Below are 26,236 nucleotides of genomic sequence, written 5' to 3' on the forward strand. Positions count from 1 at the left end.
ATTTTTAGCGCTATGAGCGTGTTCTGTCCTTGTTCAACTTTCAATAAGTAACAAAGATAGAACGACGCTGTTAGCGCTAATAGCGTATCCCCGATCGCACCCTTTATCGTACTAAGTACTACACTGGCCAATCATAGCCTTTCCTCTAAAGAATGGAATGGCTATGATTGGCCAGTGTAGTACTTAATACGTATTAAAATATATCGGTGTAAATTAGGTCAATGCTAGAATTCGGTCCAAGAAAAAACGTGTAGCCAATAAAATTGTCGCTTTTTCCTAAAAGCTGCAAATTGATTGGCTACACATTTCTCGGTCCGAGTTTTAGCATCGTGGACACAAGGCTTAAGCTCGTATCAGACTACGCATTGAAGATTGAGATTCAAGATTCAAGATTGAAATTTGACCAATCAGAATAAAGAAATTTTAGTCCCTTTTGTTCTGATTAGTCAAATTCCAATCTTTAATCTTCAATCTTCAATTTTCAATGGCCGCGTTCAGCAGAGAAAGCGCTCAGTTATCGTCTTGTCAACACTTGACGTTGATTCGTTGGTTCTAAAGGTAAGAACCAATCACATTCGATTGCTACTAAGAGGTTTTCTCTGCTGAACGCGGCCAATGCGTAGTCTGATACGGGCTTTACTATTGGCTAAAGTCCCTAGAATGCAAATTCTCCCATCGGATTCAGTACAACGGACAACGGATATGATGCAGTTTGAATTCACTATTCGATTTGCATTTATGCTCATGGACGATTGATTCTTTCCGGTTATAAAGCACACCAAGCATGGGTATGTGTAAAGACTTTTCTCTAATATTATTGTATTTTTCAAGAAACTATTATAAAGACGTCTATTTTGATGAATTCTTTGCCGATATATTTCTTTCAATATATTTCTTTTATTATTCGTATTTACAAACACATGTCTATATATTTTTTCCGTGATTCGATCGTGGTAGCGTGTCTTATAAGTGGACCGATACTGTCGGAGATATTAATGTCAATTATTATAAATATTAATATATTTTTATATTATCTTTGTATATAAAGATACTTTTAAAATCTTTATTCACAAAGGATAGTCGTTTTTATCCAGGAAAATAATATACACAGAACATAACCATTAAAGTTACTCATTTTGCATTGTAGGTAAACCTAGAGGTCTTCGCACGGCACGCAAGCACGTGAATCACAGACGTGAGCAGCGATGGAACGACAAAGACTACAAAAAGGCACATTTGGGAACCAGATGGAAGGCTAATCCTTTCGGTGGTGCCTCTCATGCTAAAGGAATTGTTTTAGAAAAAGTGTATGTAGCCTGTACAATTATATATTTTAAAATTTTATTATTAAAATTTGCATTTAGGATGTAACTTATTGGTATTTTATTTTTTAATAGTGGAGTAGAAGCCAAACAGCCAAATTCCGCTATCCGTAAGTGTGTCAGAGTACAGTTGATCAAGAATGGAAAAAAGATCACAGCTTTTGTACCAAGGGACGGTTGTCTCAATAACATTGAGGAAAACGACGAAGTTCTAGTGGCGGGTTTCGGTCGGAAGGGTCATGCTGTTGGTGATATTCCTGGAGTACGATTCAAGGTGGTGAAGGTCGCGAATGTTTCTTTATTAGCCCTCTACAAAGAGAAAAAAGAACGACCTAGATCTTAAATTGTCAACTACTAGAGAGATGTATTGACAAATATAAAAATATAATTTAAAGAATTGTTTTATTCTAATTTTATTATCAATATATATATCCCCCCTTTTATACTATAAAAACTGCTATAATAAAATTACATGTATAATAAAATTTCAGAAATAGATTTTTCTTGGTGTGTATATTACAAATATTTGGATTACATTACATATATATAAATTATGCTTAATAATTATAGCTAGAATTATGTATAAGTATAAATACAAAATTAATCAACGCTATTATTTGTCATACTCCAATTTTCGAGTTCTTCGTTATAAATAACTATATCTTCTATAACTTTATTTAAAGGTGTAGTAGTCTTCGGTAATGCTGCTAAATTTTTCTTATTACATATCTCGTCTTTTGCTTGCAGCACCTGCACACAAATATGATTGGAGGTATATTTTGACATATATTAACGTTACATTATATAGTGACAATGAATATAAAATTCCTGTACCTTTTTTAAAGTGTTAAAATCAGAGCATACACTTTTAATGTCTGAACAAATGGAATCAGAAATATTTTTGTCTAAATTTCTGGTTTGTACTGGCCAAGACGAAATTGTCTGAAATGCTTCTATAAACTTCTCTTTTTCCTTCTCAAATAATGTATTTTGTTTATCATTGATTAGTCTATCATCAGTCTATAATAATATTTATATAAAATAATAATTTGTACATTATAATTGTTTATTATTTCATTAATAGTCTTTTTTTTCTGTCATACCTCTACACATGAATCTTCATCCAAGTTAGTTTTAATATCTCCGCAATCATTACTCAACATTTCTGTTTCACTTTCTTTGAAATATTTAATACTTTCAGCGTAACTTACTTTTGGTTTCACAGAAAGAGAAGGTATTTGATCGACATCATCAATATATAGCTAAACAAAAAAAAATATACATATTAATTACCAATATATTAAGCAGATGTGTAATATATGTATTTATTCAATATTAACATACCTTAATAATGTCATGAAGTGTTCTTTCTGTCTCATTTACATTCACAAACGGTTTCATATGTACTTCTTTCATAAAATCCAATAATAATCTTAAAGTTGGTAGCTGTTCCTTCAAGGAACATTTACCCTAATATAAAATTAAATATCTTTAATATATAAGTAATAGTAGTTTATTATCATCTTATATATAACAAAATATGTTATGTTATAAACAAACCAGTAATATATCCTTGTTGTTACAGATCCCAATCTGAGAGTAATATTCGAATAATTGATCTAAAAAAATATGTGCTATTTTAATTATATGTCATAGGTGTTACGTGTGCTTTTTATATTATTGTACACATAAATATACAAAATTCTTATGAAATATTATATATATTATATATTCTAGGCTTAATTGTATTGTTGAAAATAACTACACCAAATTACAAGTGAGAGAAAGATACCTTCCAAGGCAACATCCTTCAGCCTTTCCAAATGTGCGTTGATCGACGGCGATTTCTCTGTCAGAAGCCAAGAAAGTAAGCAAATGCGATTTTCACCACTAAGAATTGTTGCTTCCAAGTCTTTTGACTCTGCGTTAGTGATATGTGGATACCGCAAGTGTATCAAGGTGTCGTATATGTTTGTCATAACATCGTTCGTATCATTCATAGTAGCAAGTTACACAGATACACATGAAAAAATTCAGAAAGACATTTAACGACAAATGAGAAAATATGAAGAAATTATAATTATCTTAACACGCAACATTCGTTATATTATTTTGCGGAAATATCAGCAAAACGCGCAATGCTGCATATATTTAAAAACAATGTTAAAAAGTTTCAAACGACAGACATGAATAGTGAGTTTGAGTAAGATGAGAGACTCGTATCTACTTCGTTCATTGCGCATCAAAATGGCCGAGACATTTTATTTGGTGATCCTCAAATATATCCAATAGGAGAATTTATTGGAGATAACTAGGAAACAAACTTTTTTATTGGATGCACGCGCGTCATTAAAAAAAAAAATTATAATAATAATAATGTGCATGTTATAAAAATCGAAATAATTATGTTAGTAATATAATTCCAATTTATTATGGAATCTGTAACTAATAGAAGATATATATGATGTCTAATATAACCTATATATTAAAATTAGCTACAAAGAATGTTTTTTCAGAGATATTTGATAAAAAAATATTTTATTAAATATTTATAACATTAAAGTATTTTAACTTAAAAAGTATACATTTGTGTATTTGACATCAAATTATCACTTATATTTCATTAATTTGTTGCTGTTACATACAAAAGAAAAAAAAATATTTGTAATTCCTTATCCTTAACTAAAGAGAAAAAAATTATAACAGATATATATGTAGTAAACTTAAATTAGCTTGTATTAGATATAAATTTAAATAAGATTTTTTTCTTAATATGCAATATGCATTTAGGTAGCTTTAAAGAAATCTTCTGAACTGGTTGTGTAAATGTGTCCTTCGCAGAGAAGAAAATCTAATATTTCATCTATGCGAGGTATAACATGTTTTGGCAGTCGTGTCAGAATATCACGTTTCTCAATACCACATTCTGCTTCATTTGATGATCGAACAATTTCAAGAACTGCCACTTGATCGGGTGACATACCGCTCATTGTACTGTCAAATGTTGTTTGAGGTAAACTGGATTCTTCCACAGGTTTTTTAGCCTTCAATATAAAATACATGACTTCCATAAAGTGGCATGTCAGTTCATTCAAGTCTTCGAGAGGATGCATACGCAGAATCAGCACGTGTTGTTGATTATTTTGATTGCGTAATAATCCATAAACTCGTACATATGTATTAACTTGTGTACAAATACTTTCTGTAGGATTCTTATCTGCCTCTAACCACATGATAGCTGTGACAGTACCTATTATGTAAAATAAAAATCAAAGCAAGTTTAAATAATATAATCGTACAATAATTATTTAGTATAATTGTATAATAATCGTTTAATATTCAAATAAATAATTATATTGCAATAATTATATGCAAGCTTCAAAGATTTTTTAATTGCAAAGAGTTCTTAATATATATGAATGTGAAATTTATTCAAGTCATGAAATATCAATTTAACAAAATTTTTTTGCAATTATACATATATCTATACATATTATCATTAAAGTAGAAATATTTTATACAAAGCACCTGAGTCATCCTGGATAGTAAAAGAGATTTTTGTTGTATCCTGATCGATATTACGTACGATTCCAACGAATGTAAGAGTATTTACAGTTTTGCCGGCAATCTGCAAATCCCCTGTTGAGGATGTGATATGTTTTATCATTACAGGAACGATGCTCCTGTCATTACTTTGCGAGCTCTTTTTTCCACTTCCTCCTTGTGTGCTTTCATCCAGAAATCCGCCACCAAAATTTGTGGAGCTTTCATTCCACATGATTGCGAATTTGTAAGCTTAATTTTTGAAGCCGGAAAAATATGTTGTATTGTTGTATTATATTAATAAACACAAAGCTGAATTTGCGCGCGTGAAATGTAACTTGTTTGATTAGGTTGGGTTGGGTTAGTTTAGGTTAGATTAGGACCGCAGGCTAATAATGTCGCATTTCCATCAATTTGGCAGATATCTGATTGAGATTGCATAGGATTTGACCAATCAGAACGAAAAAAAAATTAAGTTTTTTTCACGTTCTGACTGATCAATCCTATACAATGTTTAATTCATAAGCCCATGTCAGATTATATATTGAAAATTGAGTTAAAGGTTGAAAATTGAAATTTTACCAATTAAGACAAAGAAATTTTAGCTTTTTTTTGTTATGTTTAGTCAAATTTTCAATTCGATCTTTAATCTTCAACTTCAATGCTAAGTCCGGTACCGGCTGTTGTCTGATACTAGCTTAATGTTAAATAGAGCATTTCATACATATTTTTATAGAGATCCTCTAAAAAAATAGAGGATCTCTAATTTTTTAGAGATCTAAAAAACTAGAGGGTCTTTAATATTTTCTTTGTCTAAATAATGTTTATTTTTTATAGCCGCATTATTTTTGAAGCCTGTATTATCTATTTGTCCTCTTTTTTTCTTTTCAACGCATGATTACACACATCCCATTTTGTGAATAAAAAATGTAACATGATGCAGCTACAAAGAACAGACCTGTAGTGTTGCGCTTTGCCGGTCTTTTTTACACACTCATGCTTTTCTAAAGAACAAAAATAAATATCTTTTTCCATGATAGTACGCACAGCTATTAAAGCCGATTTGGGGCATAAAGATATCTGAATAATTCGGATCCGCCTTTAAACTCGTTGAAGATGAGTCGAGAAAATCGAGGATTGTTCGTGTCTCCGGTTTGTTGATTTTATGTTACCATAAAAAGTATCATGGCGACTAAGACCCATGTGGACAACACGGTGAATGAACGTCGTTTGCGACCGATTTACGGTACGTATAACTTTATCAACGACGAGATTGGATCTGATATCCATCGTGTTCATCCCCGTCGAACTCTCCGGTCGTATCCTCGGGATCAAGGATGACGAGGTTATATAACGGCACCCAGTACGAAGCTTCTCTGGGTTTCAGACTGGCTAGATAATGGCAACAATAAGAAGGCGCTCCAAGAGGCGGACAAGGTGCTCAAGAAACACCCGAGTAATCAATGCGCCAGGGTACTCAAGGCTCTGGCTCTGTTGCGGCTAGGTAAGGAGGATGAGTGTCAAATTATCATGGACAAAGTGCGGTCTGAGGTACCATGCGAGGATTCTACTCTGCAGGCAATGACTATCTGCTACAGGGAGATACATCAACGTAAGATTTTTACTTGCTTATTAATTTTGAATGGGAGAGTTATATTATATGATTATTTTATTGTTTAAAATATTTTTGTATTGAATTTATAGCTGACAAAATTAGCGAGGTTTATGAAGCTGCTGCAAAAGCAGATCCAAATAACGAGGAGCTTTTAACGCATCTTTTCATGTCGTACGTTCGCCTTGGTGATTATAAAAAGCAGCAGCAAACTGCTCTTAACTTGTACAAAATGAAACCTAAGAATCCATATTATTTCTGGGCTGTTATGAGTACAGTCATGCAAGCCATTCACGCGGATCAAAAGTTAGCAAAGGGAGTTATTTTACCATTGGCAGAGAGAATGGTTTGTTTATTGATTGTTATTTCTTGTTGCTATTCTAACTGCATATATTTATATCTAGTTACAGACAGTCTATCAATTTATACACGAATAGACATTGTGCAGATGATTAATATAGTTGTTTTGATTACATTATATTAGGTCCTAAAATTAGTAAGGGAAGGAAAAATGGAAGCAGAACAAGAAGTACAGCTTTATTTAATGATTTTGGAATTGCAAGACAAAAATGAAGAAATATTAAATGTATTGTCTAGTCCTTTAGCTTCGCATCTTTCATATGTACCACAACAGAAAGCTACAATTCTGTTAAAACTAGAACGTTTTTCCGAGGCTGCTAATGCATATCGCGAACTTATTAAAGAGAAGTGAGTAAAATTTAATTGCAATATTTTTTCTCTCACATACACTTTTATATATCTATAGTATCTTGATAGTATAGTGATGTCAACATTTATATGTAAAATTGTCATATTTATTATATAGCATTGACAATTGGGCATTTTATCAAAGTTATCTTTTGGCGGCCTTAAAGTTTCAACAACCGACAGAATGCTTGGATTTTCTTAACAATATTATTAATACATCTGAAAAGAGTATTCGGGCACCATATTTGGCTCGTTTAGATTTATTAAAACACGCCCATATTAGTGAAGATCTACAGTGTAGTTTGCAATCAGTAGACTTTATGCGTGAATATTTCACCCAATTTGGAGAAAAGGGCTGTGTGGTTGGTGATTTACGATTATATTTAAATCTGCTTACACCCAAGATGAAGATTGAATTATTTGAAAAGGTAAGGAGACCAAACCTTGGATTTTTAAAATTAATCTCTGATAAGAGATACTTAAATTTCAATATATTTATATATGCGAAATATTACAAATATTAAAATCAAATTCATCAAAAGAGTGCAATTTTTATTCCAATAATATTAACTAAAATATTTTGAAATTGGTTAATGTAATACTATTTACGATATTATAGATTGAAAAAGATATAGGTATTACATCAGATGAGTTTCCAACTACTGTACAACAGATGCAAAGACATATTCACATGGAGCAATTGCGGCGTATTTGTGGTTTTTATCATCCTCCTTTAGTGGACAGAAGTAAACAGGAACAATTAATAAAGAGATTATGTGATTTGTATGAAAAAGGCAATGAATTATGTCCAATGCAAGATAGATTGCCAACTGATTTCTGTCCAGCTGATCCATACATTCTATTAGCTACCCATTTGCTGCATCAATTATGGGTTGACACTAATGATGCGTCTTTTCTTTATAAGTAATAATATGTTTTTATATGATAACAAAGCTAATTATGATATTAATAAGAAATTGCTAATAATATTTTGAAAACATGCACATTTTTAAAACGATGGACTTACAGGGCAATGTCGTTATTGGAACACGGTCTTCTGTCGAGTCCTGTAAATTTTCACATAAAAATTTTGCTCGTGCGTATTTACTTGGAGGCTGGTCTAGTGGTCGCGGCTGATCATACGTTCGCATTACTTGATGTAAAACACCTTCAACTAGATTCACTGGGTCATCTCTATGCGCCTCTTCTCGCGCCTCTCGGTAACTTGCCTCTGGCCTCAACAACTCTCGATCAAACAGCGAAATTTTTCATAGCCAACTATAAGGATGTATGTGTTTTCAAGTATAATAGATTTAAGAAACAATGGACGAGAATCTATTTAAGTCTAATCCATGGATTGTTTTTTTAGAGCGCAGATCATTTAACGTTTGCATATAAATACGGGAGTTTTATAAAAATTCAGGAATTTGTAGAGTTGAGAGAACGATTAGATAATTCGTTTCATTTCGCTATGACAACAGTAGATAAGATGTTACTTGATTTATGTTGGTGCGACAGTACTGCCTCTTTAATTTCTACTTTGAATAGTATGCATATACAACCTCATCTTGATACAATTAGATGGTCATCTTTACGAGATAATCGTGACTTGGAGGTAAATATAGTTGAGAGACGCGGTATAATTCAAAGAAGTGTAAGACTCCAATTTGACCAGTAATAAATTTTATAAATTATGGCATTAAATAGGTTGTTCGTGGGTGGGAGCCACTTAACCAGAGCGAAAAGAATCCAAGAATGCAAGAGGAGACACGTATATGCATGTTAAGACTGCTTTCAGCGAGAAATGCCATACTACGTATTTTAGCAGCGAGTGCAAAATCATCTTCAATTTTTCTTTCTCAAATATCTTCCGAGCTTAAAGAATTGGATGAAGAAATTATTCCGCAAATATTACAAATATTTGATACGGATGGAAAACGGAACAGACCATGCAACATATTGGTTCCGCTAGATGCTGTAGAAAGATTACGTGAAGCTCATTATTCTGAACAATTAAGGACTATAGCGTGCCTTGCAAATTCACTGTCTCAGTCTTCTTGTCCGGACTTTGATTGCATACAAATGCTGCGAACGTCTCTTTGCTTACAGACATTACCCATCCCTGAGTGGGATAAACCAGTGTCTTTTAAAAACTTCTTACTTAGAGCCTCAACTTGCAGTGAATCTTTAGCGATTATTAGCGCTATATGTAGTGTATGTGCGGTACAATCGGAACCACGTACCTCGCAAAAGAAAAACAAAAAAAAATATAATAAGAAAATCGAATCGAACATGATAAATGAGACTAATGAGACTAAGGTAATTGTTCTTTATAGAAAAATAATTTTTAATATTAAATTAAAGCATATTATTGATAATCTCGCAACATTTTATGTACATGGAATTAAATATGGCTATCATTAATTATTAAGATAATATATATTTATAAAATTTTAATAGAGCATAGTCAATTTTTATAACGATTATTTATTGTATTACAGGTTTGGAGGGAAGTGGCTGTGTTACTTATTGAGAGAGTTGAAAATTTAGATGCGGTTCTAACAGAATTTGAAAAATATGAATTACATACAGATTTGGATGAGAAAGATGATGTATGCGTCACCATTATAAAACGCGGACAATCGAGTCTTAGGCAAAGTTGTAGATCTCTCAAGTCTCGCACTCAGCCTATATTAAGGCTTTTAAGTAATTTAAAGAGCTGAAACTATTTGACAATATTTGTACAAAGAACAATATCCGTCTATTTCATAATTTTCAAAAATAACTCAAGAGTTCTGTACATAATTCTTAGCTCCCATCAATTATAAATAATGAATGAATGGTTTAATGCTGATTAAAATATCTGAACCAACCTTTATTTGTGTGTGAAAAGCATTGCACAATTATTTCGATACACTGCCATTCAATTAGCTCATGATATTTTCCTTCATTCCTTCAAAATAACAAGTGTGTGCATATGTAAAAATTCTAACAAATAATCTAACACTTTTTCAAGGCATACAGAATTTTTACATTTAAAGAACGGATTAAGTTTAAAGTATGGCTTATGCATCTTTAGTTACGTGCCATTTCTTCATTAAAATAAAATAATTTTACTTATATTTTTTTTAAACCTATATTCTCTCATGATTCAATATTGGACATTTTACGTAATTTTTTTCTTTTAAAAAATAACATGGATTTAAAATTATATATTTTTTAAAGATTACATCGTGTTTTTTCCGCTTATTAATAAATTATTTAGAGATAATAAGTTAGAGCAATGATTCAAACAATCTAGTGGAATCATAATCAGGTAAAATTTTGTACTGAATCTTTTGTAATTGCTAGCATGATTGCAGAAAATTTTTGTATTTATTTTATATTTGAGTGTATAATTATTTCAATTAGAAGAGAATGGATATTCTGCTAAATTTTTTAAAATCTTCAAATCTATGTGTTTATTGATGCGCACTATGATTAACGTGATCGAGGATTAACTATATAAACGCTTTTTAATTAATTCATCGAATTAAGCAGTTACACACCAATTTCATCATGGTTACGAGTTTTTAATATTTTGTCGATATCACGATAAAAATAGTTTTATTTACAAAAAAATCTTATAAATATCATATTCAACATTAATATTTTATACATAGTACTCTGTACAATAATTATTATTTAAAGAATTTTTTAATTGTCATACATGTATATTTATCTGTTCTGTATTTAATCAGGAAATATATTGTTATCTAAATTGGAAAGTAATCACTGTAATGTAATCATACATTATAGATAAGTAGTTTCCACATTGCAAGAAAAGCATGGAAATCTAATAAAGAGGAGATTAAGATCAAGAATTATATCACTAATGCTACATGCTAGAAGAGCGCGCCATAGTGATGAATTGTTGGATTATATCGCCGTTCTCTTTCCATGATTTTAATTATATACGGTTATATACAAATTTAACTGTTAATTATGCACAGTTTCTGTATCACGGAACCGCGTTATAGAGAAAAAAAATGCCTGTTAAATATATATATATATATATATATATATATATATATATGTTGTACGCTTTTCTTTTGGCAGATAATAAGATATTTGCAACAGCACTCGTGTCAAAACATTATACACATTATACATAGGAAAACTAATTACAATCCTAATCTTCCGGGAGTGTTGCGATAGGGAGCGGGGGTACCCGGTTCCCTAATGCCAGGCGTTAATATTTCCTTCTTCCGGACCGACGCCTGTTCGCGTTCGAGTTGCTCCTGGGCACGTGCCTTCATCTCCTCTTCGGCCTCTTTCATTTGATGCTCCATCTCGTGAAGGTGCTGCATCGCTTGCCGTCGTTTCGCGCGACCGCTCCGACCGGTCTCCTTCACACTGAAGAACATGGGACCCAACTCGGCCAGCCAGTGACCATCTACCGCGGTGACGCATTGCATGTATTCCTTAGCGGTCATCACGAGCTCATGGTATACGACGTAATCGGGCGTAAAGCCCATGCCAAATAGCGCGGAAGTGGGATGAAGATGGCACGGCATTCCAGTACGACAGTTGACGTATTCGCCGATACCCTTCAAACGTGCTGCTTGATGAAAATAGGCGGAGCAGATGCATTTTCGCACGATATCCCAGTCGGTACCGCAACTGACGACGTCCATTTTTTGTTGTTTCAGAATCTCCTCGAGCTGCGACCGTACTTCTCGCACCTTACGCATCGCCTTCGCGTGTATAAAGTGATCGTTACACCAGGAACTTGAATAACCATTTGCCTTCCATTGATTGTACACGTTTAAATATGTTAGGTGATCTGATTCCGGTACTTGAAACTTTTCACGCGCCGAATCCGAATCTTCTTCGCGTCCCTTGGGTCGATAGAAAATTGATGGAACTGACAGCATGGAGACGATAATGAGGATATCCGCGGTGCAGTTGAGTTGTGAGGCGACTATGAGCATCTGGCATTGTGGCGGATCCAAAGGAAATTCGGCCATTTGCCGGCCGAGAGCGGTAAGGCGTCCAGTGTGATCGAGCGCACCCAAAATCCACAACTGATACAACGAGTTCAGTATATTATCCTGTGGCGGCGGATCCATGAAATGGAACGCTAATAGATCCTGTACTCCCAATGATTTCAGCAGGAGCACCGTATTAGCTAAATTCGTACGTTGTATCTCGGGAACTCCAGTTAATAATAATTCATCCAAATATTGTCTCCGCGTGTACAATCTGTAGCACTGACCAGGACCGGTACGACCAGCTCTCCCTTGCCGTTGGTCGGCGTTGGCTCTCGATACGGGATATACTTGCAGAGCATCCATACCTATTCGAGGATTGTACACCTTCAGTTTACAGTATCCAGAATCGACAACAAAAACAATTCCGTCGACTGTCAGCGATGTTTCTGCTATATTAGTTGCCACAACGCATTTGCGAAGACCATCCTCAGACTTTTGGAAGATCTTTGCCTGCAGATCCGACGGCAATTGGGAATAAATGGGCAGTATGGAGAGAGAAGGTGCTGATTCGATTTCAGCTAAACGTTCCTTCAGAACTTCGCAAGTAACTTCAATGTCCTCCTGGCCAGGCATGAAAACCAGTACGTCGCCGCTCTTAGGCTGCAAATGAATCTGCATTACTTGCTTGACAGCCGCATCTACGTAATCCTCCACTGGATTCTTCGCATGCAGCACCTCGACGGGATATGTGCGTCCAGGTATTTGAAATGTTGCCGCGTTACCGAAGAAAGCGGAGAACTTGCTGCAATCCATCGTTGCGGAAGTTACTATTAATTTTAAGTCATGCCGTCTAGCGACAACCTGTAAGTATTTTTAAAGTTAAAAAGACTGTTTTGAGGAAGAAAATATTTAGATAATACAAAATAAAAACACGAATGCGCGTTACCTCTCTAAGAAGACCGAATAATACATCGGTGGAAAGCGACCGTTCATGAGCTTCGTCCATTATAACAACACTATAACGATCCAAATCTCCTTCTCTTAAACTTTCTCTCAGTAGAATACCGTCAGTCATATATTTGATGATTGTCTGTAAAAAAAAGATCAATTATGTAATATTATTAGTTATAATGTGGAAACAAATTTGTGTAGAAATTTTACATGTTAGAATACATGTTACTACTATTGTTACTTACATCTTTCGAAGTACAATCTTCAAAACGTATCGCATATCCGACCTTGTCGCCTAGAGCAGTTGCCATTTCATCAGACACTCTTTTTGCAACAGACATAGCAGCAACTCTTCGAGGCTGAGTACAACCAATCATACCATAACGACTGTAGCCGTCTTCATGAAGATATTGCGTCAATTGAGTCGTCTTACCGCTACCTGTTTCACCTACTATTATAACGACGCTATTCTCTCTGATAACGTTTAGCAATTCTTGGCGTACTGCGAATACGGGGAGACTTCTTCTTTGATGCTGAATCGATCTGTGTTTAGCTTCCCCCGTTATCTCTCCTGCTCCTATGTGCCGTGCGTATTTCTGTCCGGCTTTAAAATCCGTTTCTTGTCCCGCATGCTCCTTGTCGTCTTTACGTCGATCGTGTACACCCATAATGTTACCAATGTGCGTTCCAGCCAATTCCCAATGCTTTTTCTGTGCTTTACGTCTTTCTTTTTGTTCGCGATATGCCTTGACCAGCGCTGAGCCTTTCCTCGCTACCAGGGCCATGTCAGAAGTGGGATCGCGCACAGGTACAACTGGTTCTGGTTGTTTCGTGAACACGATGCGACCATCCAGGAATGGCGGGACCACGTTATGGACCAACAAGTGAACTCTCGCTTCACCCTCGTCATCGGGATCGTCGTCATGATCCAACGAGCTCACAACTCCCGATGTTAACATACGGTTACGCTCCCACAATTCATTGTCCTTATTTATCTGTCGTTGTTGTGCGGAAAGGCGTTTCTGTCTCCTGGCCTCCAGCTCCATTTCCTTCTTTCTTGTGTATTCCTCGGACACGTTGGCAAAAGCATTGTTCTCTCCATCATCCAATGCATACCATTCTCTATCTAATCTTTGCTGTTCTTCCTCCCACAATTGCTTTTCTTCCCCATCTACCATTGGAGTGATACCAGAATTCTTAAAATCTTTGTTCCAAGGATTGTACTTGTAGGAAGGAGTAAATTCACTTCTGATGCTGTCGCGACCATCTTTATTATAAATATTCGGTGTTGGATGATCCCAGCTTGATCGTCGTGGTTCTTCATCTTCGTCGTCATCCCAATTACTCTTAGAAGTAGGATCTTTCATTCGGAATTTGGGTGTCTGGGGTTCATCTTTGAATCTAAGAGGCGTTTGCCTCATACTATCTCTACCCCGACTTTCCCTGTCCCTGTCTCTTCGTCTGTCTCTATCTCTCTCACGACTCCTGTGTGAACTTCTAAAGCCTCTATCATCTACATTTAATCTTTGACGTTTGAGTCGTGATTCTAATCTCCGTTGTGCTTCAGAGTTGACACCACCAGTGTGAGTAGGAGTTTCTTCTTCATAAGATCGATATCTCCTGTCTTTTCCTTCATATCTGTCAGACTTTGAGCTAGTAGGTTCCTGCGAATGTTCTCTTCTTTTTCGTTCTGCAAGCTTCTCGAGGCCTAACAGAGAAGGCTTCTTAAAAGTATGATCTGAAGCTTTCTTACGAATGATCAAGCCTCCTGCTTGATTTCCTTCAGTTCCGTCTAATCTATACAAGTTCGAGTCATCTGACATCCTTTTTCAATATATTCAACTAAATTTCAGTAGAATATTATTATCTCCTGAAATAAATATAATAAAATTATATTAGATATTATAATAGAATACATTTAGCTAGAAAGATTATGGAATTGAGAATATATAATGAATAGATTATTTTATTTAAAACTTGATTATTAAATATAAGAAATTAATATTTTAAAAATCATTAACTGAGATCTAAAGTATTTTCATATAAAGAAATACATCAACGATACCAGTAAAGGATCTGATCACGACATCAATAATCGTCGCAGAAAAAAAACAGCATTATATTATAAAATTATAGGATCACAAAGCAATCAATTGAAACGTACTAAATATTTTACAAATTTACCAAGATACATTTATATAACATGATTTCACGAAATAGTTTTAAAATAGTTCTCACACGACAAAATAACCTACAAATGATATACAATCAACAATATCAAGATCCACTACAGAGCCACTCTATGAACCACAGAGACACCATAGAAAAAATAATCAAGTGATGAAAAAGTTTATGATTTATATTCAGGCTATATTGAGAAATTGAGATTGGATATTGACCAATCCCGACGAATGTATTTGATGCTAATCTGGATATCGATTCTGTAAGTGAGGGTAAAAATTACAAAAATGAATGAATTTACTAGAAAATTTATAATTTCATTTATCCAAAAGTAAATTCGCTCATTTTTGTAATTTTCATCCTCACTTGAATTACAGAATCGATACCCTGGTTTCACTGTTTCACTCTATAGCCTTTATATATTTTTTCTATTCTATGGCCTTAAAATTTAAGCGCACATGCGCAAACGCGCATGTAACTATGTTGCGTTGCGCGCCGTGACGTAACGAGTTCAAAATAAGATGACACTTTTCCACTCTTTTCGCACCTTATATTCTCATTAAAAATAAGTCGTGTGTGCGAACGAGCATTGTATTTTCGTACTCAATATGCCTACGTAAATGTTTTTGAGCATATTATCATTGTTGATCATCAAACAGATTGTAAATCGACGGTGGTAAAGGAAAACACGGTATGCGCATGCGCGTTACCGTTGTACTCGCGCAGAGTCGAATTCGGAGTCGCGAAGTGAGATCGCGTCGCGTAAAAAATTGATCGTACGCGCGGATAAAGATGAGGAAATCGATATCAGACCCGTTGTAACGCATTAATCAATATCTCCGCTCGTGATTAATTGATCTCCGCGATCGTCGTCCACATTATTATCCTTCAGTATTGCATTTACGTTGCCTCGCGTTTGTGTCGGTGTTGCGTCGGTGTGCGAGAGAGAAACAAACGATCTCGAAATTGTTGAGATACTTCTTCAAATGATTCTCAAAATGATATCCAATATGAGAATTTGTGCGCGTCTCTACACATCTTGGCAACCTGCCATTTTACGAGCGGGACAAATTCTCTTATTGAATATCTCGGATGCATTCCTGGAATCATTATGAGAATAATGTCTTGACTATTATTTCGACGCTAAATGTATTATCGCGAATCGGTTATCGGGAGTGTCGACCGAATCATTATCAAACGATTATCGCAACAATTAACTGGTATGTAATATATAGTTTTTTATAGTTTTATTTCTCTGAAATAATATTTTTATCGCATGCGTATAAAATTTATATATGTGTACATAACAAATTATATTTCATATCTCTCTCTCTCTTCCTCCTTCCCTCCTTCTTTCGCTCTCTCTCTCTTTCTCTCTCTCTCAGTCCCCTCCTTCTCCCTCGCGCTTTCTCTCTCTCTCTTTCTCTCTCTCTCTCTCTCTCTCGAAGCAATTATATTTGGCTGAATAATTTACGTAATTTATCTAATTGCATATCTAATTACAATAAGGTTGTAAAGTTGTAAGGTTGTAAGGTTGTAAGGAGTATTAATTATGCGTAATTTATCTAATTGCATATCTAATTACAATAAGGTTGTAAAGTTGTAAGGTTGTAAGGTTGTAAGGAGTATTAATTATGCGTAATTTATCTAATTGCATATCTAATTACAATAAGGTTGTAAAGTTGTAAGGTTGTAAGGTTGTAAGGAGTATTAATTATGCGTAATTTATCTAATTGCATATCTAATTACAATAAGGTTGTAAGGTTGTAAGGAGTATTAATTATGCATTATGAACTTATGTTTTTGTCTCTGGCGCCTGGCCTATTTATGATATGTTGATTTATTGATTTAACCAGTCACTTCTGTAAACGGGCTTTTGCTACAATGATTTTTAATCGATAAATTGTTTTTTACATCTTTTACGACTTTTTGATGATCTTTCAATTTTCCTGAAGATATGTTAAGATTTTCTTTATTTTCATTGGATAATTCTTTATTCATCACCCTTGATGATTTTGTATTTAAATTATTATTTTTATTATAATTTGTCCAGCAACGTTTAAAACTTACGAAAACATCTTTCCAAATATATAGTTCTTCCACTGAAAAAGTAAAATATACAAATGTAAATATTTGAAAGAATATGTGATATTTTAAATTTCTTGCCTATATGATGTTGTATATAAAAAGATGCTTGATATATAGTACAATTTATATTATTTATATTCTTAATTTATATTATTATTTATATTCTCAAAAAATGTGAGCCTCGATATTAAAGGTTTTTGAAAAATTCTTCATTATTACACAAATTATTACTACTACAAATTTAAATTAAATAATTCTTTGCCATATTTATCAATAAAATTTTCTAATTTCAATTGCATATTTTTCAGTATTTTTACCGTATAAAAGCAGTGTTATAAATATAAATAGTCCTGCCGGTATGCTTGCATTAGGTAACACATTGTACGCTAATCCGAAAAGAGCTGGTCCTTCATAAAGAGCTATTCCTTCGATAGTATTGATAAGCCATGGCAAGTAAAGATACGGGATTCCATACATATCACCAATTGTTAGCATTATTGTTGATACAAATGCCGCAAGCATGTCTACCATCATTATTTTAATTCTCAAATCTGTGTTAAATAAGAAATCATTTTCTATACGTTATCGTATTCCCTCCCCCCTCTGTCGTTTAATCATATGAGACTAGAGTTTTAATTACTGTAATTTCGGCGTAATAAATTGTTAAAGACGGCGGGTCTCGAAACAGAACGGAATGAGCCGTATGAACCAACTTCAAAAGCGATCAAGCTTAAACAGTTAGTTGCAAAACACATTATGCCCAAATATAATGTCTTGGTCTGGAACAAGTATAAAAATTAAATATAGATGCATCAAAATGATAAGTAATCGGGTAAATTAATTAATTGTTCAAGTTTCAAAGGTGCATAAATTAATTTTTGTATTTTGTAGTAATAATTAAAATATATTCTATCACAAGAGAAAGAGGCAGAGAGCAGTTATAGAAATATAAAAGGTCTTGGAAAAATAATTATTCACGCACCTGAATTAAGAAGATTGATTAAGAGAACTTATTTTAATTAAAATCAATACATACCTTGGAATTTTTTATGTTATGATCACTATTCTTCATTTTTGTGTCGGAACTCGATGTTTCCGAGTCGAGAATCATGGTTAATTTAAATTTTCTCCGTTAAATTTTTTCCAAAAATTTTCTTAGTTATTATTTCATTGGCTGCTTAACATCGGCTATAATTGGTTATATATCATTGTATATACATGTGTCATCCATAATTTGTCTAAAAATTTAATGACGCGAATAAAAGACGGAGCAAATAATAATTATTCAACTTCAGAGCGACTTAAACATTTTTATTTTTTGTGCTTTTCAAATATATTTTTCTTCTTAATTTATTTATTATATTATGCGGTTATCTGAAATATTATATTATCTTTTTTTTTGGTTTACTAAAGCAAGGAAAATCTCGTATATAATAAAATTTATATAATCATACACGCATTTTTATATATGATTTATGTATATAAATATTTTTATTTTTATTCTCTTTATTTGCATGCTTCGACCATATTTATTGCACTTTCTTAAAAATAATTTAAAAAAAAAATATATTTTATTGATATTTAATTTTGATTTACTTGATATTTGCTAGGTAAAACACATAACTGTTCTTTATGTATGTACACAAACAGTTTCTAATAGTATTTTTGTAGTTATAAATATGACCTTCACCTCTCAAAATCTCTGTAACGTCATTGCAGAGAAGAGACGATTGGCATCGTGTGCGGCCCAAAGATCCGCTCATTGTTTGTCTAATGCATATTGACTATTAACAGCAAATCCGTTTGCCTTATAGGTCAAGTCGCTGCTACGTCACGTCCTTATTTGTTAAGCAGTCTCATCCCTCCCGATCATCTTCGGCTACCGTCCATATTCGGCGGTATCATCCACAGACAATGCCAGTCGCATTCATAAAAACATCTACCTGTTTGGTGAGTAGAACGCATTAAAGACCCAGTCATAAAGCGAGAGGACTGTCGAATTTCAGCGTGAATAACACTCTATGATAGATAGTGTGATGAAACTTCGTTTATCAAAACATTATTTATCGAAACTATTCGAACTCACATTAAAGATATTAAATCTCGTTTGCACGATTGCTCTGTCAACAAACTTATTAGTATTAAATTAAATAGAACACAGAATAAAGCGATGATTGATGATCGATATATATAACTTATTTGATTCTTTGTTTTACGATATGCGGAAGAATATTTTTACTGCAACTTTTTTTTCGGTATAGTAAATATATCGAAAGATCTTGGAAAGTTATGGAAAAATATAAAAAAAAAAAAGCTGTAAAGTTAAAGATTTATCGGTGATAATAGATTTTTTCTTCGTATTATTATATATCATTAATTTTTTAAATAAATGAAAATAAGCTCAAAAAATTGTATATCAATATTACTTCAATAATGAAAGTATATAATTTCGAAAATAATTTATCTTGATATCTTTCATTTATTTTGATCCTAGATTATAGAATATTACATAATCTTTCTAATCGCGTTCCAATCTTATGGATATGTATAATTTTATATTCTACCTACAATATTTTTCTCTCTCTTTCTCAAAATAATTCAAGGATAAACTCCGAGAAATCGTGATCGAAAGCGGACGCGTTCGAGAAGACTTAGGGCGTGCCTAGGAGATTACGATCGATCTGCTCTTTAAATTCTTCGCGGGAGCTGCCCTCGATACCACCGTCGCGCAGATTCCCGTCTGACATCCCGGTCGGCCGTTTCGGCATCGCGAGCCTATGCGGACAATGCGTACCTATACGCGCGCGCGTATCGGCGCGGTGATACATACCGCGTACACGCACAGAGCCTACGACACGCGAGGACGTGTACGGGGACACGACGAGTACGTGTCCTGCGAGTGAGAGGCGATCGAGGGATAGATGCAGAGCCGTGAGCTCTCTGCTTCCGCATGGACGGACAATCGCCTTTTGACGTGCGCAGCCATGTGGCTATCACTTTTGCGCCCACTTCTTTTTCTCGATTTCCGTGAAAATAAACTCCAAACAGTATCTTTAAAATTTCCGTAAAATAGTATTATGATAATTTGACGAAACTTTAAATGTAATATGAAAATGAGAGTATAAGCGATAAATTATTAGTTTTTTTTTTTTCTAATATTTTTTCTGCTATTTATATTATATATATATTTTTTGTTTGTTCTATTATTTTTAAATATTCACAAACAATTTCCTGTTATATTTTTATATTATTATATCATTATTAATTTCCACAGTAGACTTGTGATAAAAAAATACTATTTTTTTATCAGGATTTTTATCGGGATTTCTCTCCGTCTATTCACCGCGCAGCTACGGTACTATATACATACGTACGTGTATGCGTGTGTGTCCATCGAAGAAAGCTTCTCCGCGCTTGAGTAACGCTACGGGACTCTCGTGAGTCTCTCCTCTCGGCTCTGGATGACCGCGGCCGATCGCCGCTCGCATGAGCATTCGGATCACGCTGCCGGAGCGAGCACGTAACAATTTCTGTTCTTGGGACTGGAGCCACCACTGGATCGTCGATCCTTTCGTTCCTCACTTCGACTTTGCGCTGCGCATTCGCGCCGAAACAATTCAGTCTTCTCGACTCTTAAGCACGTACAAATTTAGGTAAAAGCATGGCTATACATGTGGGTGTTTTAAGAGGTTTGAATTATCATATTGTGTTTTGAAAGATTTAATCTTCACAGTTTATATCCCACTTAATCTATGCTTTTATGAGATATATCTACGTATAATACGTTAGATCGTCAAAATTAGAAAATATTTAATTATTTATTAAAATAATAGAAAAATTTAATTATTTATTGTTTAGAAAATATTTAATTATTTATTGTTTATTATTCTGTTAATTTCATTAATTTATTCCATTAATTTCATCTGATCTGTTTATATGTTCTCCTTATTGATATTAAATTCTCTTTAATGTGTGCAATTTATAAAAATTCCCATCGCGACATAATTATTAATATTTTCATTAAACAATATGCGCTCTCGTGAAACTCTAACAGTTCATCTTCTTATCACAATATCGCGTTGCTGTTTTCTTTCTAAAAATGTCCGGATTATTTGGGCCCAAAGTGTTTTTACGGGTCAACGCGTTTCAGATTTCTCGATCGATGATGACGACGTTTCGACATTCGGACTGCCGGTTGATCATGGTGCAAGATTTAAGTCTTGATTCACTGAGGGGGGCCGATTGATAGGCGCATCAGGCACACGCTGAATTCTTATGCTAATGCGAGAAAGGAGCCGAGAAGACAATACATCCACGCGCGAACCCACGGGGCATCTGTATACACCCTGCGTCCCGTATTCTGTATTCTGTCAAGTGAATTAATACAATCACGAGGACCGCCGGGTGATTTTAGATGCGGTGAGATCGTGATCGCCACCCGGTACTTTATTGAGCTTTCTCATTTACAGAGGGAAAGGGAGATCGTCGCTCGCGACGGTAGTGAAGAAAATGCTTCGTACTTGTAAAAAGGGTCCAGAATTACTCTTAGCTAAAAAGAGAAAGAGAGAGAAAAAGAGTATCGGTCATTCGGAATGGATATATGTGATAAGAAATATTTCTTCAGGTATAAAAAACAAAATTTTGCAATTGTATGTCATTATGTGTGATTTTTATCGAAATTACTATTTATAAGCATTTAATCTGATTAAGAAACTTTTTGCACGGATTCATGATTCATTTACAGCCTAACTATACAATTCCTACAATAGAGGTAATTTTCGTAGAAAAGTTGATTCATGTTCTATCTGCAATAATCGATTTAATTAAACACTATAGTTTACGAGATATAATTCGAAAGAAGTCCTCACGCGATATCTGTTTTTCTTAAATTTAATTAAATTGTTTTTAGCCGAGAAGAAACAAACGTTTAAGATTTATTTTAGAAAAATTTGTTGTTGTTTTGATAAACGGAGTTTTTCATGATAATCGAGGGAAATTATACAAGGAAAAAAAAATTTTCGCTACCATAGCTAATCATGGTTTGCAAAATAAATTTCTAAATCACAGCAAAACGGTTTGCTGTTGCACTTAATAAATAGGTATCACAGCTAAGATGTTTGCTGTTGCACCTAATAAATAGGTGTCACAGCTAAGATGTTCGCTGTCCATATATTACGACTGAAATCTAGTTACCACACGCAGTTTTTAGCTACGGCAGCTAATTTTTTTTTCCGTGTATCTTTCGCTTCTTAACGTGATGCTGACATACAAAATGGGTCAAACTAGAGACTTGTCAATGCATTCGTTTAAACTAATGCCTGTGCATGAATATGCAAAAAACTGTTGCGTATATACGTTTCTTTTACGTGATCAATTTATTGAATCGCTTGCTAGGAAAGTATAAAGCCGTCCCTTGTCTCCTTTCCCCTTCTCTTCGACGATTTTGCGATGCACGATACACGTGGATCTTACTTCCGGCTAGTACCCGAACATTACGGTATTGATAATTTCCGTCAATCACAGATGGACAGCATCTGTAAACTATGATCCGTCAAAAATCATCTCCTACAATTTCGAGAGATATCGAGAAATCTTTGAATAATTATTTCGAGATAAATCGTTTCTGTGCGCGATATCGGTATCTTTCTGTTCATAAAATATATACAGGAATTCTCTTTTAATAAATTATTATATTAGTTGTAACTATTTTTATATACACATAGTTAGATATATATATATTATAATCTTGTTCCATCGCGAAATATTTATTTTTTACGAATACAATGTAAAAAAAAAAAAAAATTATGAAAATATAGCGCGAAGAAAACAGATGATTCAGGAATTAAAATTAAAAATTTAGAGAGAAAGAGAGATTTAAGATTTATAGATTTGTTATCTTTCAACTTTGGTCACTCTCTGATTTAACTATTCCTTATTCCCACCGCCAGATCATGGACCTAGTTATACGCATTACATGCATATAGGGAAATTTAACCGCGATTAGCGCTAATTGACGACTGGTGCAATCCGTTCTAAATGAGTACATTTCACTCGAGCGTTCGGGAAGTGCTTTTATCGAGAAATACGCAACAACTTTCCGAACGATCGCGAACATGGGGCATATTAGAGACGCTCAAGCGTGGTTTTCTCTCTTTGATCGTCGATGCAGAAGAGAAGTTGGCTGACAGAACTTAAGACTGTTGTTCGCGCACAAATTGACATAACAGTATGCACATGTAATACATAAATGCCTTGTCCAATGAAACGTCTAACGTAAGCTCGACATATTGTTGCGCAGAATTTATTTTGAGTATTTCATTAGTCGCGAGACACTTATATATGCCGTGTGTTTATGCACTTATGTAAATCTGTGTGCGATGAGCTTTACGATGTAACGGTCGTTCTGCTTCGTCAGAGTAGATGAATGTAGCATTTCTCGCATTGCGATCGTAACTGTTCGTTAAATGACAAACCTGAAAAAAACAGATTCTCGATTATTGTATTAATCTTTTCATCGGTTTATGAATATATCATCGTAAAGATGATATGTCTCTATATATATGCGTGTGTGTTAAAATTTTATCTAAAATGAATAATATAAGCATAGCAAGAGAGGAAGAATAAAAAAAAAAACAATTTATAGAAATTATGCAAAAATTTACATCGAAAATTTTAATAATATTTTAGTTATCATCAAAGTATTGTACGTTTTATGTGATATCCGCTAGGTGTCACATGATTTCTGTGATCTTGATGAGTATTTGCCGGTGCATGCACGCAAGTGTGCATGTGTGTTTTGGCTGGTTACACGCGAGAATAATTATATCAACTATATAATCGATCAATGATATAAATCATTCTTGATGGATTAAGCAAATTTTGAAAACAAGTGATATTAAAATTGTGAATCACATGCTTTTATTTATATTAAATTAAATTTGTGTGCGTAATTAATCAATGATATAAATCTATACTTATAGATTTATAGATTAATATGTAAACGTATTGGAGATGAATAATATTAAAATTGTAATTTTATAATATTACATACTTTTATCTTGTTATTAACTGAGTAACAATTAAAAAAAATATTTTATTTAACTTACGTAAATTAACTTAAATTAATACACAATATATATATACAATAAATATACAAGAGACATATATTCTTATATCTCACATTTATTATTTATAGCCTAGTGTTTTTAAATTACGTAAATATAATTCCTCTTTTTTTCATAAATAAAGAAATATAATGTTATTAAACCAAAAAATTAATTGTGATCGTGTCTGGCTTGAACTCGACGGATTAATCGTTGTGCAAAGTAGAGTCATCCCCGACGGGCGAGTGGCCCTCGCGTCGGCTGGAGGAGGGAAACCGTAAAAGGTGAGAAACCTCTCGGAGGCTCCCAACTCACTCTCCAAGTCGGGAATTAGCATTGCTTCTCTCCGACATCTCTTCTGTTTCTCCTCTGTCCCTCGTTCTTCTCTTGCGTCTCTTCTCTCCTCCTTTCCTCTTCGGTGCTCTCTAAACCTCGGTTTCCCGTAATTATTTTAGTCCCCTCGTCTCTTGCGCGCGCGATCCGCCCCTCGTGGTTCCCCCGGTCATGGTAACGCTGGAGATGTAATCGTGGCTTACCGAGAAGGAATGTAACGATTTAACAGTTTATCTTATTTTAATATTATACGCGAAGAGATGCATTATAGACACATGAGAAGTATATATCATGATACCTTATGCCAATCATTTTATACGTCGTTTTTTTAGAAGCTAAATTATTGTGAGAATGAATAACTATATTGACGTATATTTTTTTCATTATTCTATAGAAAATTTTTATCAAATTAATTATTAACCCGGCGTTATTAGCAGGGCGATACGCGATATAATAATCACATATCCTGTTTTATTTCTTCTACTGTTAGATTATTATAAAAATTTCAAAACTATAACTTGTGAATTTTATATTATTTTTTGTGTTTTGCATTATTTGAGAAAATATATGTGCGGAGTTGTATATCATAAATTATCGTATCGTAAAGAGAGTTAAAGAATCAAAGAAAAAATACCCTATCTAGATTTGATCCTATGCTAGATTTTTATTAGCGTTCGACTTCTTCCATGCGCGAATAATTATGATTGTAAACAATTAAATTAGGTGCTTTGTATTATGCGTTATTGTATGTTACATGACTAGAGGCTAGCAAAGCCGAGAAGCTTGTCCAGCATGTTGATCTTTTCATCCGATTAAGACCGACCGAAGACGCAACCGCGCCGTACCATTTATTTCGCTCTCGTGATACGTTTTTTTTCGTCATATGCTTTACAAAGGAGATCCATAAACAAAATTGATACAATCTCTCTTACGTTCGTATTTTATTGTTTGCAGATGGAACGAAACGAGCGGAAGTTTCTTAAAACTGCATGAATATTACCATTACGTTCTCTCTTGTTGGATCACGGATTATATTATCCCCGTTTTTCTTACGTTTATCGATATATGCTCACATTAGATTTTCAATATTGTTTCTTTTCTTATCCCATTGGCTTTACATTTTTACGGGCATTTTTACAAATACCACAATTTTTTATTGTTTATAATTATTTCTCTAAATATTTTCTCTCTCTCTTTCTCTTTTTCTGCATAAATATATATTGTTTATTTTAAAATATTTTAATCTATCATTACATTTATATTTTTGAAAAAGAAATTTAAGGATATTAAATATTAAATAATTTTTTCGAATATCTATTTTTGTGAAAGAATACACATATGCTAATTCAATATTCATAAAAAAATTTCGATGAAAGTTACAAGCTTTTTTTATTAATTTTAATAGGTGTTCTCTATTTTTTT

At 33.7% G+C, this 26,236-nt stretch overlaps 6 protein-coding genes across 10 annotated transcripts; 2 read left to right on the top strand and 4 right to left on the bottom strand.

Annotated features, from left to right (window-relative positions):
- Window positions 1-662: 662 nt before the first annotated feature.
- On the top strand, window positions 663-1,719 carry LOC115243482 (40S ribosomal protein S23). Its single transcript, XM_029820540.1, has 3 exons — window positions 663-788; window positions 1,148-1,307; window positions 1,398-1,719. Exons 1-3 carry the CDS (start codon window positions 785-787, stop codon window positions 1,663-1,665), a joined length of 432 nt encoding a protein of 143 aa, XP_029676400.1. The 5' UTR covers window positions 663-784; the 3' UTR covers window positions 1,666-1,719.
- An 80-nt stretch (window positions 1,720-1,799) lies between these two features.
- LOC115243480 lies at window positions 1,800-3,571 on the bottom strand. The gene is made up of 6 exons (XM_029820537.1): window positions 3,115-3,571; window positions 2,883-2,941; window positions 2,667-2,792; window positions 2,426-2,584; window positions 2,157-2,342; window positions 1,800-2,072 (listed from the first exon to the last, which is right to left on the bottom strand). Exons 1-6 carry the CDS (start codon window positions 3,320-3,322, stop codon window positions 1,923-1,925), a joined length of 888 nt encoding a protein of 295 aa, XP_029676397.1. The 5' UTR covers window positions 3,323-3,571; the 3' UTR covers window positions 1,800-1,922.
- Window positions 3,572-3,850: 279 nt separating this feature from the next.
- On the bottom strand, window positions 3,851-5,295 carry LOC115243481 (replication protein A 32 kDa subunit). The gene is made up of 2 exons (XM_029820539.1): window positions 4,851-5,295; window positions 3,851-4,572 (listed from the first exon to the last, which is right to left on the bottom strand). The coding sequence occupies exons 1-2, from the start codon at window positions 5,098-5,100 to the stop codon at window positions 4,109-4,111; spliced, it is 714 nt and encodes a 237-aa protein (XP_029676399.1). The 5' UTR covers window positions 5,101-5,295; the 3' UTR covers window positions 3,851-4,108.
- Window positions 5,296-6,050: 755 nt separating this feature from the next.
- On the top strand, window positions 6,051-10,063 carry LOC115243444 (N-alpha-acetyltransferase 25, NatB auxiliary subunit). Its single transcript, XM_029820461.1, has 10 exons — window positions 6,051-6,111; window positions 6,253-6,477; window positions 6,570-6,823; window positions 6,962-7,185; window positions 7,304-7,613; window positions 7,805-8,109; window positions 8,215-8,473; window positions 8,555-8,800; window positions 8,893-9,504; window positions 9,687-10,063. The coding sequence occupies exons 1-10, from the start codon at window positions 6,051-6,053 to the stop codon at window positions 9,906-9,908; spliced, it is 2,718 nt and encodes a 905-aa protein (XP_029676321.1). The 3' UTR covers window positions 9,909-10,063.
- LOC115243443 (pre-mRNA-splicing factor ATP-dependent RNA helicase PRP16) lies at window positions 9,688-15,589 on the bottom strand. 5 transcript variants are annotated; one of them, XM_029820460.1, is made up of 4 exons: window positions 15,365-15,589; window positions 13,355-14,979; window positions 13,105-13,248; window positions 9,688-13,019 (listed from the first exon to the last, which is right to left on the bottom strand). In XM_029820460.1, the coding sequence occupies exons 2-4, from the start codon at window positions 14,930-14,932 to the stop codon at window positions 11,349-11,351; spliced, it is 3,393 nt and encodes a 1,130-aa protein (XP_029676320.1). In that variant the 5' UTR covers window positions 14,933-14,979; window positions 15,365-15,589; the 3' UTR covers window positions 9,688-11,348. The 5 variants fall into 5 exon arrangements, with proteins under 5 accessions (XP_029676320.1, XP_029676318.1, XP_029676317.1 ...); XM_029820458.1 differs by having other exon boundaries at window positions 15,348-15,589; XM_029820457.1 differs by having other exon boundaries at window positions 15,294-15,589.
- Window positions 15,590-17,138: 1,549 nt separating this feature from the next.
- Window positions 17,139-19,667, bottom strand: LOC115243613. Its single transcript, XM_029820744.1, has 5 exons — window positions 19,069-19,667; window positions 18,415-18,566; window positions 18,019-18,157; window positions 17,696-17,929; window positions 17,139-17,239 (listed from the first exon to the last, which is right to left on the bottom strand). The coding sequence occupies exons 2-5, from the start codon at window positions 18,487-18,489 to the stop codon at window positions 17,139-17,141; spliced, it is 549 nt and encodes a 182-aa protein (XP_029676604.1). The 5' UTR covers window positions 18,490-18,566; window positions 19,069-19,667.
- Between the last annotated feature and the right edge of the window lie 6,569 nt (window positions 19,668-26,236).

Source organism: Formica exsecta, unplaced genomic scaffold, assembly GCF_003651465.1.
Source record: "Formica exsecta isolate Colony F162 unplaced genomic scaffold, ASM365146v1 scaffold72, whole genome shotgun sequence".
NCBI lineage: Eukaryota > Metazoa > Arthropoda > Insecta > Hymenoptera > Formicidae > Formica > Formica exsecta.